At 31.3% G+C, this 15,181-nt stretch overlaps 6 protein-coding genes across 6 annotated transcripts; 4 read left to right on the top strand and 2 right to left on the bottom strand.

The window, feature by feature from the left end:
• Positions 1-679: 679 nt before the first annotated feature.
• On the bottom strand, positions 680-2,654 carry BX663DRAFT_482161 (uncharacterized protein; the record flags this gene model as incomplete). Its single annotated transcript, XM_051524400.1, has 3 exons — positions 680-711; positions 777-847; positions 1,042-2,654. 3 exons carry the CDS (start codon positions 2,652-2,654, stop codon positions 680-682), a joined length of 1,716 nt encoding a protein of 571 aa, XP_051387895.1.
• A 2,742-nt stretch (positions 2,655-5,396) lies between these two features.
• On the bottom strand, positions 5,397-6,212 carry BX663DRAFT_14574 (uncharacterized protein). Its single transcript, XM_051521590.1, has one exon. It carries the CDS (start codon positions 6,168-6,170, stop codon positions 5,646-5,648), a length of 525 nt encoding a protein of 174 aa, XP_051387894.1. The 5' UTR covers positions 6,171-6,212; the 3' UTR covers positions 5,397-5,645.
• A 1,033-nt stretch (positions 6,213-7,245) lies between these two features.
• On the top strand, positions 7,246-7,410 carry BX663DRAFT_425639 (uncharacterized protein; the record flags this gene model as incomplete). Its single annotated transcript, XM_051522498.1, has 1 exon — positions 7,246-7,410. A coding segment is annotated over one exon (165 nt), but the record flags the coding sequence as incomplete, so codon positions are not given.
• A 645-nt stretch (positions 7,411-8,055) lies between these two features.
• On the top strand, positions 8,056-8,226 carry BX663DRAFT_415391 (uncharacterized protein; the record flags this gene model as incomplete). The annotated part of the gene is made up of 1 exon (XM_051522342.1): positions 8,056-8,226. A coding segment is annotated over one exon (171 nt), but the record flags the coding sequence as incomplete, so codon positions are not given.
• Positions 8,227-9,285: 1,059 nt separating this feature from the next.
• Positions 9,286-12,633, top strand: BX663DRAFT_492366 (uncharacterized protein). Its single transcript, XM_051525204.1, has 3 exons — positions 9,286-9,628; positions 9,693-11,162; positions 11,240-12,633. The coding sequence occupies exons 1-3, from the start codon at positions 9,307-9,309 to the stop codon at positions 12,340-12,342; spliced, it is 2,895 nt and encodes a 964-aa protein (XP_051387891.1). The 5' UTR covers positions 9,286-9,306; the 3' UTR covers positions 12,343-12,633.
• Positions 12,634-13,040: 407 nt separating this feature from the next.
• Positions 13,041-15,169, top strand: BX663DRAFT_547555 (uncharacterized protein; the record flags this gene model as incomplete). Its single annotated transcript, XM_051531021.1, has 6 exons — positions 13,041-13,481; positions 13,544-13,655; positions 13,749-14,283; positions 14,358-14,620; positions 14,700-14,850; positions 14,944-15,169. 6 exons carry the CDS (start codon positions 13,041-13,043, stop codon positions 15,167-15,169), a joined length of 1,728 nt encoding a protein of 575 aa, XP_051387890.1.
• Positions 15,170-15,181: the final 12 nt, after the last annotated feature.

Raw genomic sequence — 15,181 nt, 5'->3', positions numbered from 1 at the left:
AGTCGGTACAGTAACTGGCCATTACTTCAACTTTATTGCGAGTACGCTAGATATTATGGATAAACATGAAGGATTCAAAGGCTATTATCTAATCATGGATAATGCACCTATACACAAACACGAAGATATAAAACTTTTTGTTGAGAGCCGTGGCTATGACTGTGTTTATTTGCCACCGTATTCCCCTGAATTGAATTCTATGGTCAGTCTGCAAAAAGCAAGCTTAAAAGAGAAGCGCTCTTAACTGAAAAAACTTTAACCTCGCGTATAAAGGACGCATGCAACAATGTTCTTATTAGTAATCTTAAAGGTTTCTGTAGATATTCAGCCAAGAAATCTGTCGGTTGCTTGCAGCGCAAACCCAAATAGATAGACCACCCATTTGGGACATTCGGGCCACTTTAATTTTGAACCAATAAAAAATTGTCTTTTGCCTCATTTTTTAATTGGCCATTGCCTGAAATTTTTATTTATTCTTTGGCTCATTTTTATTTTATTTTATTTTATTTTTTTTGAAGTGTCCCATTAATTTCAGGAAATAGTATACATTGTTAATAAATCATTGTCAAGTTTTGCGGTGTTTTAAAATATTATGAAACCTCCCCTTTAATAATTTATTATTGTTCTAAACCCTCTGGGTTTCACTTTTATTCGGTAAAGATTACTTTCCACTAGTAGATTACCAGATAATGAAATCAGGGACTTTTCTATCTGGGCATATAATAGATGTAAAAGAAAGAAAAAAAAAAAAAAAAAGATACTTGTGAATAAATTACTATATGAGTATGGAAACTGCTTGATCCCGATTTTTTTCTTTTCATGGAAGGGCAAAGGAAGTTTTCGATATCTGCCATAGATTAAAAGAAAAAAAAAAGAAGAGGACTATACGATTGTTATATACCATCTAAAATTACTTAAGGGGCAATTAGCCATCATTTACTAATAATAATTTCAAACGTTTTTTATTTTCTTTTTTTTTTTTTTCATTTATAATTATTCTGCTTCAAGTTTTGAGACACGATGATGATTATTTTTCTATACATTTCATAAGTCTCAGTAGTAGGTGTAGTAGGTTGAAATAAAGAGGGTTTGGGTTTCATGGACGATGATGTATTGGTGTTTTGATATAATAGACTCACATCAAAAAATGGAGTATGTTGTGTAGGTGAAGTAGGTGAATCGCTTTCATGATAATCATAAGAGTCACGCATGATACTCGCTGTTCTTCTTGGGATATTGCTATGATCGGTTAATTCAGTAGTTGGTAACGTATGTTTCCCAGTGGTTGTTGTTTTCCTTGATGAAATACTTATAGATCTTCTTATGTTATCACGTATCTGCTCCATGTTCATTAAATGTTCAGAACCGTCTTCTACAAGCGTTTTATTTGTTGCAGGCTGTTCTGGAAGAAGTAATTGTTCCAGCAATTCTTCAGGAACAGGTGTAACACATACAAGAGGAAACACTCCCTTTAAACCTGTTGTTACATTAAATCCAAGTGCCCAACCATCATCAAAATTCATTGCCACGCATACAATATCACCTACATGCAAAGCTAATTCATCTCCCATTTGCGGTGGATAAGGATGTTTGACTTCAAAAAATTCCTCTACTGTAGGTTGAGTGATTGCTCCCTGTGATGTTTGTTGTTGTTGTTGTTGTTGTTGTTGTTGTTGCGGTATATTCAGTAATGATGGAGGAGTAGTAGGAGGTGTTACTGCTGCTGCTGCTGCTGCTGCTGCTGTTGATAAGCTATTTGTACTTGCAGATTTATGATTGTAAGGTTGTGACACAAGTGCATGTTGAGATACTAAAGATTCATAAGCAAATGCACTTGAACTATCTTCTTCTCCATCATGAGCTTCCCTCTCTTTCTTATTTTTTTTCTTTTTATAATTCATCATAAATCCATTATAAGATACGCCATTTTTTCTCTTCTTTTTATAGCAAAAGTATCTAAAAATAATAGCGCCTACAATGCCTACAAACACTAGACATCCAATGATGATACCAATAATGGCTCCTACTGATAATTTCTGACAGCCTGATACCAGTTGACAGCATGCATCCTTTGAACCACTCGTTGATTGACAGTATTGACAAGCTTCTTTTAATCCACCAAATCCACATAAATTAGGCTCATTCGCTATACCAATAACGCAATTGAATGTTGCGTTTAATCCACTCCAATATTCGCATGATGAATTCATATTTAAAATCATTTCACGTTTTTCTGCTTGGTTAGGACACAATGAGACGCTGTTTGTGATTTCATTGACTGAGGACATGTATTGAAAACAAGTTTGTCGACAAAGTGGAGGTGGAGATAATTTATGATCATAATTACACGGTAATGAATAATAGCTATCTTGAATCAAGTTAGCGCAAAGATAAGTTAAAGAATAACGTGCATAGGGTATCGTTTCTGATTTTAATACTTTGTTTTCACATCCCAAAGGAATTAAAAAGAAATCAGATGATTTTACATGTTTTATCATTGCTTCGTCAAAAGATGCAATATCAGTGACATTTTCAAGAAATGAATATTCAAGTAAACTAATGTAATAATCTTCATAAGCTGGACAAGTGCTTGAACCCTTTAAGGAAAAGCAGGATTGATTATTATTATAATCATAATCATCGTCTTGCGCCATTATCTTGTTACTCATAAATAACAGTAATAAGGCTGTTGTATGTTTTAAAATCTTCATATGTGTGTATGTATATGTATGTGTGTATGTATGTATGTATGTATGTATGTGTATAAATATAAATATATATAAATGTATATATATTTATATGAGTATATGTATGTAATATATGTATTTATATATATATATAGATAGATATATATAAATATATATGTGTGTGCGTGTGTAAGTATGTAGATATGTAGATATGTATATCTAAATTATGGTTTTAAATTGAAAGTTTTGTAATGTTGGATTTTATACAGAAATGATGATGAAGACTTCTTTTTTTATTTCAACTGTTTTCATTCCCTATTATTTTTAATTTTATCAAATTTTTTTTTTTCTTTTCTGGCCGAGAAAATATAATTTTTTTTTTTTTTATAGATTATAGATCAAGACAAAAAAGTTAAATATAGAAAAAAAAATGTACATAAATGTTAGTTAATATACAACATCTTTATCTTCTATTATAAGAATAAAACAGTCTTCTCCTTTTTTATTTTATTTTATAACTAAGCATACTCCTCACAATATATAAATTTAAAAACTACACATGAATAAAACAAGACCTTACCAGATAATGCATATCAAACAAGAAGTAATCCTAATGCCTCCTTAACGTGAATAACAGTAATTACTACTTATCCTTTGACCTTACTTGTTCTAAATATTTATTTATACAAAAATAAACAAGTTAATAAAGACACAAACACAAAATTATAATCATTTCTTCTTTCTTTATTATTTTGAGGATGGTTAAATAAACATCTTTTTTTTTTAAAAAAAAAAAAAAAAAAAAAAAAAAAAAAAAAAGAAAAAAAAAACGGAAATGAGTTAAACGGAACTTGAAGAGAATTTTCCATTCTCTTAAACTCGAGAGTTTAAATTCTTTCAGCATATATTTAATGATGAAAGCCAATATCCAGAGAATCGGTATTTATCCAAAACTCTGATAGCAGTTATAAGCTTAAAAGTAACATAAATCTGAACTTCAGAAGGAAACGAAGAAAAAAAAAGTGTGTGAGAGAGAGATAGAATGGTTTAATAATTAGTTTACAATGTTTGATCGGGTATTTGACCTTCAAGAATAGACAAGTTATGTTTAATCAACAGAATACGCATATACTTAAGTTTACCTCCTTCATTTTTTTTTTAAAAAAAATATTGCCCCGTCTTTCAATATCTACTATTTATTTATGTAAGCATTCATGCATGTATAGCTTATAATAAAAATTTTACCTAATAATTTATCTCTTTTTGAGGGAAGATCATTCAATTATTTGTGCACGCTGTATACAGACTGCTGGTTATAAATATACAAATAAATATTTATATACACAAATGGAGACGGAGTCTTGAAATATATTAAGTAACCAATATAAAGAGGGAGTTACAATTATGTTAGGGGGGTTTATAAGTTTTCGGTGTGTGTGTGTGTGTGTTTTTTTTTTTTTTTTTGAAGTTGGGTTGGAAATGAGGAAGAGGAATGAAAGTAAAATGTAATGAAAATACACATTAAACCATGTTGTCAGAGATATGAAAGAAAGGAGGGAGGAAATATAGTATGTGACAAAGAAGATAGGATTCTTGTGTACTTTTGTTTGAGATTCTTATGAAATAGATAAATAATTCTCGTGCAGGTGGTAAGCAGTGCATGAAAGATGGTTGACCAATGGGTAGACCAAATCACTTTGAAAGCTACTGCTAAAATTGTATAGAAGGAATGGGAGAAGAAGCCAGCAAGTGAGAGTAGAGTGACGAGAGAGAGAGAGAGAGGTGAATGAGAGAAGAAGTGTAAACATAAATAAGGTATGTTATTGTCGAACAGCTGGACAATATAGTACAACTACTGTAATTGATTTAAAAAGGACCTCGATCTTGTTGGATGGTGGCGACCATAAGGCGACCACATATGCTGATGAGAGTATTATGAAAAGAAATTGTGTTGGAGAAGGGTATCAAGTCACAATGAGAAGACAATATACTATCGTGTGCTTGGAATTGTGTATGAAAAGTAATTTATATGTTCCTTGTAAGGCAAGAATGTCAAAAAATTTAGAGTGTATATATAACAGATAAAATGTTTTCGGGTATCAGGATGGTTGGATTTTACTAGGCTATGGCAATTTATTGATCCATACTGCAATAATGTAGTGTTGAGTGATAGGTTATTTTTTTTTTTGGAAAGGAGGGCGAGTTGTGTTATGGTAGTTAAAGTAATTAATTAGAGTGAATCAAGTATGATAACGAAAGTTAGTCTGAGAGAGTCATGAGTATCGTATTTGCTCATAATGTAATAATAATAATTTCATACAGAAATAAAGTTAAAAGTTTAAGTCAAACTAAAAATATTCATACACGGTGCTTGTATTCATACAGAAATAGAGCTAAAGTTAACACACGATTAAACATTTTTTATTTTTATTATTTTTATAAATTAAAATTTATAAAGTGACCTATGAGTACATAATATGTTTGTTATATTGGATTGCCCAGGTCAGTTCAAATTATGTGAAAAAAAAGTATCTAAAAACCCTCTTACGGGACAAGAGGTAAAAAGGTAAAGGAAAGGAAGAAGAGAAGGTGAGAAAGAAAGAGGAATATTGCTAACAAGTTTAAAGGGATAACCAGTTGGGTAGTTTCCTGCCCGAGTCAAGAAGTGGAGAGGGGGATAGTTTGTCGTATAGTAGGTAATCTATTTACTGTAGAATGGTGCGCATAACTGGTCAGCGATAGAGCCAGGAAGGAACATCCTAAGAATTTAGGTACTTATGCTGAGGGAGATGATTTAAAAGAAAAGAAAAGGGGATCTGCAATTGATTGTGGCCAGAATAAACGAGTGTGCATGTGCAAGCATTCAGTGGCGTGTGGCCGACTAAAGAGTATATAAGGATGATATGGGTAGGCTTTAGGTATTCCTTCGGGTAACCAACCAAGACGCCATCGAATAGTTCAACTGCGCTTACTGTGTGTTATGGGTAACCAGAGTATCGGATCAATAATCAGATTAGGGCGGCAAGCGGAAAGCAAAACAGAATGTGTCTCGTTACGTAGTTGTTGAAAACTCTCTTCAAGAAATTCTTGACGATGTTTTGGAAAGGAACGTTGGTCTAACGGAATGGAGTTGGCAACACAGAGTTTCCAGTATAATGTTTGAATGAGTTTATACCATTGAGTGTTGAAGGTGAAGGATTGAAGCTCAGGAAGTAATTTAGGGAGCAAAGTATCATCCGGTAAATCAATAGCACAGAAAACGAATTGAGCCTGCAGAATGGACACCCTAACCTTCATTAATGGTTGGTTTACCATATGAAGCATCACCTGTACTGATGATCGACTAGAGCCACCAAATATCCGTCTTATGCAAGTGTTTTGACAAGATTCCAGTTGTTGAATATCCTTTGCACTAAGTAGACTAATAGCTATACCATATTCGGGTTGTGGTCGTGTTATAGAATAAGCTCTGGATATAAGCATAAGTAATATTATAATAGATGAATTACATAATAAAGGATAAACTATAAGCCTGAGTATAAAATATAAAATCTGTATATAACATCTTGTAAATAATATAAAACTTATTGACATCCAATCATCTAAATATATCAACTAAATAAGACATCGTATCATTTCTACATATTTATTTTTATAAACTTGACAAAGGATTAAAGTCGTCTTTGATCCAATAAAATAAAACATAAAAAATATCAGGAACATACACTCAGACCATTATAACACCCAATAGATAATCCATATAAATCAGTCTCTTGAATCAACAACATGTATATCTGAATACTAATACTGTTTTATGACTCATGTTCTTTGACAGCTATTTTTATTTCTTTGATTTCAGGATTCATTGGTATAAATACAAGTAGCTATGTAGACACGAAATAGTCTTTATATCATCCTTTTTACATTGAATAAACAATCTCGAACTATACCTCCTTTTGTTCTCTTTCTGTCTTTTTTTATTTTTCTTTATTGTATTACGTACCATCACAAATACATCATTATATATACAACAATCTCTTACTGGCACAGGTGCCCGCTTTTCCTCTTTCTATAAGATGACTGAACAATATATTGATACTTGCTTCACCTGGTTTTTTTTTTATTATTATTATTATTTTTTTTTTTTTTTTTTTTTTTTTGTAATCAAAAATTATCATTGATGTCCATGGAACATAAAAATGATATAACAGTACAAAAATTATACAGAATTGCTAAAGAGCAGATGGAGAAAGAAAAACGTAGAAAAACCCATCACATCAGCCTTACTTGACGTTTGTGATCAGACAAACTTACTATTCCAAAAATTGATGAACGTGACAGTCTTCTTAAAAAAAAAACGCGCACTAGCCTACGCAGACGATGGAATCTTGTATACGAGTACTTGTAAACGTAAATATTTTAAAATAAAAAGGCTCCCCATGTGTGTCACCGATGCCAGCACCTTTGGAATTACCTGAGGCAACGTTACAACAAATCAATAACACCAAGATCAACCATAACAACACTGATGACATTTTACCTGAAATTGATATTCTGAAAAAACGATATGGATTATGCCCTTCAATTCAAACAGTCAGTAGAAATAATGAATTGGAAAGAATGTTATGAGAATGGATATTTTAGTACTTATACCGGGCTAACAAGTTTAAAGAGAGCATTTTACAAAAAAAAAAAAAAAAAAAGGCCTAATGAAGAAAAATAGTCAATAATATCTACTGCCTCAATACCATTCTTTTTCTTTCCAAAAAAAAACAAGCACTTCATTCTTCCAAAATCTGTTACTATTTTTACAAAAAATAAAATAAATATAAACTTGATTACAATGAACATTGGCACACTTATGAGTGACATGTCTATCCAAGAGGAAGTAGAAGAATCAAGTGAAGAGGTTTATGTTAGCTTATATCAAAAGCACAGTGAGCCTGCCGAAGAAGACGTCAGTACCGCAATGGAGTGTGCCGAAGAGCTATCTGAGGAGCTAGGTTTAGATTTGGAAGAGGATGAGGTAAAAGAAGAAAGTGAGGTGAAGGTAGTAGACGAGGTAGAAGAAACGTTGGAAGAGATAAATGCTTGTGTAAAAGAGTATGTCGAGACTAATTTGAGTCAGTCGGAGTTGAAGCAGGAACGTGATGAGGGGGAAAAAAACATACAGGAAGTATGCTGATCAACAAATTGACTTTTTTTTTATTGACTTGATTTCTGTAGGATCTAACGTTAAGTCGGCTTGTTCGAGTATAGGTATCTCCTTATGGGCTGAATACAAATATAGAAAACCATTTAGAAAGGATCCAGAAAATGGGCTTATCCGTAGAAAAAAAAGAGAGGAAGAAAAGGATGATTGTTCAAGTTACAACAACGTCATGCTGAATGGATTATCAAATATATTGACGATAATTCAGCAGCAGTACTTGAACAAATTAGATTCGACCTTTGTAAGAAATTCAAAGACGAGAGTTTTACTGTAAGTCGATCTGCACTTCACATATTCATGCGAACTGTTTGTGTTCTTTCGACGAAAAGATTAGAAGAAATCATATTGAAGCAATTGAACAAACAAAAACAGAAGTAGAAAGATGGATAGCTGATAAAAATTTGGAATTTCCAAAAAAAAAAGGTCAATGGGAGTAAGGCAATCGGTGTTAGAAGTGATTTTCCCAAGTTCACTTCCAGACTCATCTAATAGATGTAATGAGAAAGTGCCAGCCTTTAAGGTTAACATCTCCGTGGGCTTGTCAGAAAATGCTTAAGCCTATGTCTTTTTTTTTTGAAATTAATAAAGGATGTCGGACTTTGAAAGTACCTGTGTGATTATTAGCGGAAGAAGCCATAAATTGCTAATATTCTTATCATATGTCATTTATAGAATAACAATCAAGTGTCATTTATTACTCCATAAATGGAATTTTATTATTTACTCAATTTATTAAAAAGGAATCCCCTTTTTTTTATTTTTTTTTTATTTTTATTTTTTTAACAATACATACGGATGTCGTTTCTTGACTTCTTGAGATACAAAAGAGTAAAACTTTAGACGGTATTAAACAAAAAATAACAAAGAATATAATTAAGTTTTTATAATATTTATTGATTGTCTTTATTTAAAATCAATTATTTTTCGATATTTATATTAATTTTGCTACAAAATAAAGTTTATATGACAACAGGGAAAATCGTGATTGTAGTAAAGATGCATAAGTGTTGTCTTCTTGATTTTCTCATGTTGTCAATTGATTATGCCGACGTTTTCTATCTTCACAAATCATGCATAACTTCGACTTCTTCTTTCTCACGTCGGACTCCTTTACTGATGGTTTAAATCTTCTCTTATTCAGTCTATTTATTCTGAACGGCAGATTATATTCCACTTCTATTGGCTGCGTATCTACTTCGTTGCTAATGAACTGGACACGGAGCCTGAGTCTTAATATGTACAATGAAAAAAATGTGTTGAAAAAATGTTAAGAGTCGCATGTACAAATTCGGTACTACTCTATTTTTTTTTTTTTTTTTTTTTTTTTTTTTTTTTTTTTTTTTTTTTTGTCTCTCTTATTAATTGTTGTCAAACGTATACATATATAAAAAAAAAAAAAAAATAACAATGAATGATGAGGATTTAGAAAGAGCTGGAACTCGTTTAAAAAGACAATTAAAAAAATCAAAACATTATTCATTCTATCCTTCAACATTAATGAATTATGCATCCATCAAAAATAGACAACACTCAAGATTTAAACCAAGATCCTTAATACTTATTGGCATCATTTTCATTTTAATATTCCTCATTTTTACTTTACCTAATAAATCTACTTCAAAGAAACAAACAAGAATAGAAGACTTTGAACAAATAATTGACTTTAATGACTCAACACAATACACAGATTATACATTTTTAAATAGAATTTTATTAGAAAAAAATATAGGTAAGCAAACAAAGAATAATAGTTGACATTCAAGATGTTCATTGATTATAATGAATCCTATTAGACTTACAACGATTGTCAACTCATTCTAATGCTAATTTTGATAAAAATTCTTTTATTCATCAACTATCAAAGCGTTTAATAGTTGGACATACATTTGATGAATTACGCCGTTTAACGAATAGTATATCACTACCATTAGATACAAATAAACAGGTCTCAGTAACAGCTATCATTCATGCTACAACCATGACTCAAATTTATGTTCAAGTTCAAGCTATATTGACTCAAACAACTTTGCCAGAGCATATTTGGATCATTTGTCATACAAAGGAAAAGGCTGAAATAGAGGCACGTATTATGACTTTAGATAGAAAAAGAGTAACAATGATAGCTCGAGATGATATTGGTCATGAATATCAATGGTTACAAGCAACAAGTCATATAGCTACTGAATATGCTTGGATTATTGATCAGGATATAGCACCAGGCAAAAGGTATTTAGAAAACGCTTTGAAATTATCACAAACAGAACAGTATCAATCAGCTTTGTTGGGGACAGGGGGTGCGTTATTGAATCCCAAATCAAAGGATAATGTGGAATGTATTCCAGATTCACAACATTTAGGTAATCAACAAAGAAGTCAGGCAGTAGATATGATATTTGATAATTGGTTACTGCATAGAACTTGGATACCTTATTTATCACGAGCCATTGAAATTGAAGAAAATAGGAAATCATTTATGACCACAACGGATGAGGAAGATGCTGATGATAAGAAGAGTACAACACCCTTTATGACAGGTTTATTCATTAGTAGAACATTGTATATAGCAGCAGGTATACCATCTATCTCACTTCCAACCGATCCTGTTGAACGAGCTTATTGGGGAGATGTACGACTTCAAAGGACAGAAAAATCCAGTACATGTAGATCACTTGAAATAATGATAAAAAATTATAATGTCATGGATGAATTCTCACTGTTGCCTTCAAGCATTATTGATTATTATAACAACTATTACTATCAAGATATGTTTTATAGTCAAAGACATTTAACAGTTGAAGCGTCTAATCATGATGGAGACTCTTCTGTATTATTCTATGTGAATTCTATAAAAGAGATTGAACAACTATCACCCATCCTGTGCAAATTTGAAGCTAGAGATGATGTTGATTTACATATAGTGATCAATAGTAATATCAAAGAGAATACATACAATGGAATTAAAAGTACGCTCTCTTCTTTATGTAACATTGATAGCAGATTTCCTATTCATGCTATAGTGCATGACTTAAGTTTATTACAGTGGAGCTCTACATATGATTTACACTATCGTTTATCACGTGTCTTGGCATTAATCCAACCTAAGGCTATGATTTATACAGTAGTTGACAAAGAACAGCAAAAACCATTTATTCATTCTATCAAAACAGCTTGTAAGATAGCAGATGTTACAGATATATATTTACCAGCAGATGATATACCCCACGCTATTTGGATGACAGATTTTCCATTAGATACCCTTTCAAGTAGTTTTTTTTTTTTATATAAAAAAGAAATTAGATTCGAGTGTATATCTAACGTCTTTTTTTTTTTTTTTTCTTAGAATGGAATTCATTCACTATAAAACTGATGGTGACAATAGATAAAAACCCAATTGCATTAGCTCGAATTTTATCTTCAATAGAGAATGCTCATTATCTTGGAGATCAAGTGGATCTAACAATTTTTATGGATCGAAATGCGGGTCGAATTATACAAACATTTATAGAAAATTTTCATTGGAAGCAAGGGACAAAAAAGATTCAACATCGTATTGCAGAAAAATTACCTGAGGCTTCTATTTTTGTTGAGTCATGGTATCCATCAAGTAATGATGAATATGCGATTATCTTGAATAATAAGTTGGAATTATCCAAGTTTTATTATATATGGGCCAAATATGCTATACTTCGTTATCGTTATTATAATGAAAGGACTGAGAATGAGAAATTATTATGTGGGATCAGTTTATATTCACCTCGTATTTTAGAGACAGATCCTTCTGGTCCTCGGCTTTTTAATCCAGGCAAAGTCTTGATGGAAGCAGGTTATCCAGGTAAAGACAGTGAATCTTACCTAATGCAATATGCAACCTATATGGGAGCGGTTTATTTCCCTGAACATTGGAGAGAATTCCATGATTATATCACAGCTCGACTTGCTGATACATATGGGTTTAATATGCAACAGATGATGATTCCCGATTTAAAATCAAATGAATGGATCAAAACATGGAGACGTTATTTTGAAGAATTGATGTATTTAAGGTCTTATCTGATGCTTTATCCTGCCTTTAGCCAAAGTTTATCTACTTTCCATCTTGAATTGAAAAGGAAAGAGTTACAAGAACAATTTCAAGATGGTATATCACTTTACGATGTATCTTTAACCAAATCAATGACAGATCTCTCATTACCTAATTTTGATGATCTATCTATCTTTGATATCTGGGGTCAACTTTCAAATATAGAAGAATTAAAAGAGAGAGGACTCAAGCTGCACGGAGAGGTTTCGGCTTGTCTACCTGCAACGACAGAAGAAATTGACCTTTATCATGATCCTACTGATTTATTATGTCCTTTTGCAAAGATTGTTACTGTTCCCATAGAACATGAAAATGATCCATTACCAGAACTACCAGTTCAAGAAGTTACGATCTATTTGTAGAGAATTAATATGTGTATATATGTATATGTATACATATAGAGAGAGAGGTATTATATGTAAAAGAGAATAATGATAATAAATACACAAGATAATGATAAAGAAAGAGGATAATAATATTGTTGCTGTTTTTTTCATTATATATATATATATGTCTCTCTCTCTCTCTCTCTGTATGTGTGTGTGTGTGTATGTGTGGTGATTAAAACACCTTTATTCTGAGGTAGATTATAATAGCTCTGGACAAGTGTTTGTCATCCTTTTTGCTTGGTGACAGCAATGATTTCGATTCTTTAATTCTTTATACTAATAAAAGAAGAATGAGACCAAGTAATCATTTTCTTTATTGTTTCCAGTAATTGTAATGAAAAAAAAATGAACACAAAAAAGAAACAGTATGAACAATGTTAACAAAAATTTCAAGTAAATACTCTTTCCTATTATAAATCAAAGAGTTTACATAATCATTCAGATAGATTTACTAATAGGAATAAAATAATTTAATAGGATTGGTTAAAATATATTTACTCTCAGCTTATAATAGTTGAATCAGGTACCTTCTAATTTTTTTTTTTTCTGCAAAATCCTCTAATAAAATAATTCACACATTTTTTTATTTTTTATTTTTTAAAAGCCAGTTTATTAATTAGTATTTTATTGTCATATTAGTCTTATCTATTTTTTTTTTTTTTTTTAAACAAATGTCAACAGAAACGATATCAAAGAATGGTGATGAAGAGGATATAAATAATCGAAAAAGAGCGTTACCATCATCGTCTAACAATAACAATAATAATACTAATAACATGAGACATGCTTCAACTAATAATTACTCATCACTTCGTCGAGATCTGCTACTATCTAATTTTGATCGAACGATGATTGTTGAAAAAGCAAAGTTTGAACCAACGTTTAATGAAGAACAAGCTCCTAGAATTGACATTAGCAATTCGGACATAGTTATAGAAGATACTGAGACTAATAATGCTTCACCAACTATGACAACCTATGCCCTAACTATGTCACCGTCTGCACCTACTTTCAGTAATAATAATAATAATAATAATAATAATAATAGTTCATCACTTTTGTTAGCAAATCCTTTAACAGTAACACAATCCATGAATGATAATAGAAAAAAAGTAAGCAAGCTAAAAAAATATATATTTATATATATATATTAATAGCATGAATTATTATGTAGACAAATATGAAGAAATTAAAAAAGAAAGCATCAAAAACGATTATACATGGTACAGCCAGTCCTGCTGAAGTATTCCATAGAAATTTAGTTGATGCTGTATCTAATGTAGAAGGTAGAAATTCAATTCTATATTGATTTAGTGTATATAAATACATATACATACATACATGTATATATAAAAGTAGTAGTTAAAATTTGTATGTAGATTCTGATGAAAATGAACATTATGTATACCCTTATAGCGGATATGAATCTTCTACTCCAAATAATGGCATTCATCGTCCACTCTCAATTAGATCAACACCTGCGAGTAGTCTATTAAATGACTATTACTATCCAACCAATAAAAGCAAAAGAAAATTATTTGAAAAAAAGGGAGGTGGAGGGTTTCGAGAATGGTTAAGGAAGACATTATATTATCGATCTTCATTAGATACAACAACAGTAGCAGAAGAAGAAGATGTTTGCTATTCCTCAGGTGGAGAACAACAACGTCCAAAATTACGTAGTCATGTAAAGGAACATCATGAACCAAAACCAAGTTTATTAAATCTATGGAAAGATGGATTTATGAGTCATCAAAAGCAACCTCCTTATTATCATTATAATGGAAAATTATTGATAGGAAATTCCACTCATCATCATCATGGTGGTGGCTATACAAGTGATGATGAAGATGTACCTCTTTTATATAACAGAAGACAACAAAAGCGATATAACAGTAATAACAAGAAGAAATGGTATAAATATAAAAGAAGGAAGGAAAGAAAGAAAGAAAGATGACTAAATAATAACACTATTTTGATTTAATTAGTAAAAAGTCAAACTTATTGAGAAATCTGATTTTAATATTTGTATCAAGTCTTATCATTTTAATACTCATAGTAGCTTATCGAGCACAGCCATTAAAAGAAATTACAATCAGTATGGGTCGAGTACTTGCGACAGATAAAGAGCTTATTTTTGATTTAAAGGTACAAGCGGAGAATTGGAATGCATGGACAATTCATGTCGTTGATGCAGACATTAGTGTTTTTGCATTTAGTCAAATTGTACCTAGTTCAACACATATAGAAGGTAAAAGCAAAGCAAAGTTAAGCTAAGCTAAGCTAAACAAAAAAAAGAGGGGAAAAATGGCTTATATTTTGCTTTGTAGGTGTAGATCCTGCAGAATATTTAGGTGGTTTAACTCATTTTGATGAACCATTATCCATTCAATCCAATTTATTTAATGAAGGTCCGATTGAAGCTATTACACAAATACGAATCAAATCCCCTGGAGCAGATACAAGTGGAAATGAAAGATGGTAATGATTAGTGCATATATGAATATATATCACGTGCAATGTATATCACGTGCAATGTATAGATTCATATTTATTGATTTATTTATTTATTAGGTCTCGTATGATCCGATATCCGTATGGGCTTGTTGTTAGAGGCGTATTAAAGTATAAACCAATCCCTTTCATAGTGGGGACTTATCCCCAGTCAGCCGCTATTTGTAATGTGACTCAAATCGACCCCACAACAGGGATTATTTCAAACGATCCAAATAAAACTATTTGTGCCAGTCAAGATGATCCTCATCTTTCTTTCTTTTTTTTTTCTCACGCTCATAAATAAATATTAGAATAC

This window comes from Cokeromyces recurvatus (genome assembly GCF_025118155.1).
Source record: "Cokeromyces recurvatus strain NRRL 2243 chromosome Unknown BX663scaffold_1, whole genome shotgun sequence".
Lineage (NCBI taxonomy): Eukaryota > Fungi > Mucoromycota > Mucoromycetes > Mucorales > Mucoraceae > Cokeromyces > Cokeromyces recurvatus.
The sequence above is the reverse complement of the archived record's forward strand: the minus strand, read 5'-3'. Positions and strand labels throughout refer to the sequence as shown.

What these genes read in the sequence shown, in the direction of transcription:
- BX663DRAFT_14574 (XM_051521590.1), bottom strand. Translation starts at nt 6,170, where the DNA reads ATGCTTATATCCAGAGCTTATTCTATAACACGACCACAACCCGAATAT.
- BX663DRAFT_492366 (XM_051525204.1), top strand. Translation starts at nt 9,307, where the DNA reads ATGAATGATGAGGATTTAGAAAGAGCTGGAACTCGTTTAAAAAGACAA. An exon ending in TTTATTAGAAAAAAATATAG is followed by an intron (nt 9,629 to 9,692) that starts GTAAGCAAACAA and finishes GAATCCTATTAG; the next exon opens with ACTTACAACGATTGTCAACT. An exon ending in TCCATTAGATACCCTTTCAA is followed by an intron (nt 11,163 to 11,239) that starts GTAGTTTTTTTT and finishes TTTTTTTCTTAG; the next exon opens with AATGGAATTCATTCACTATA.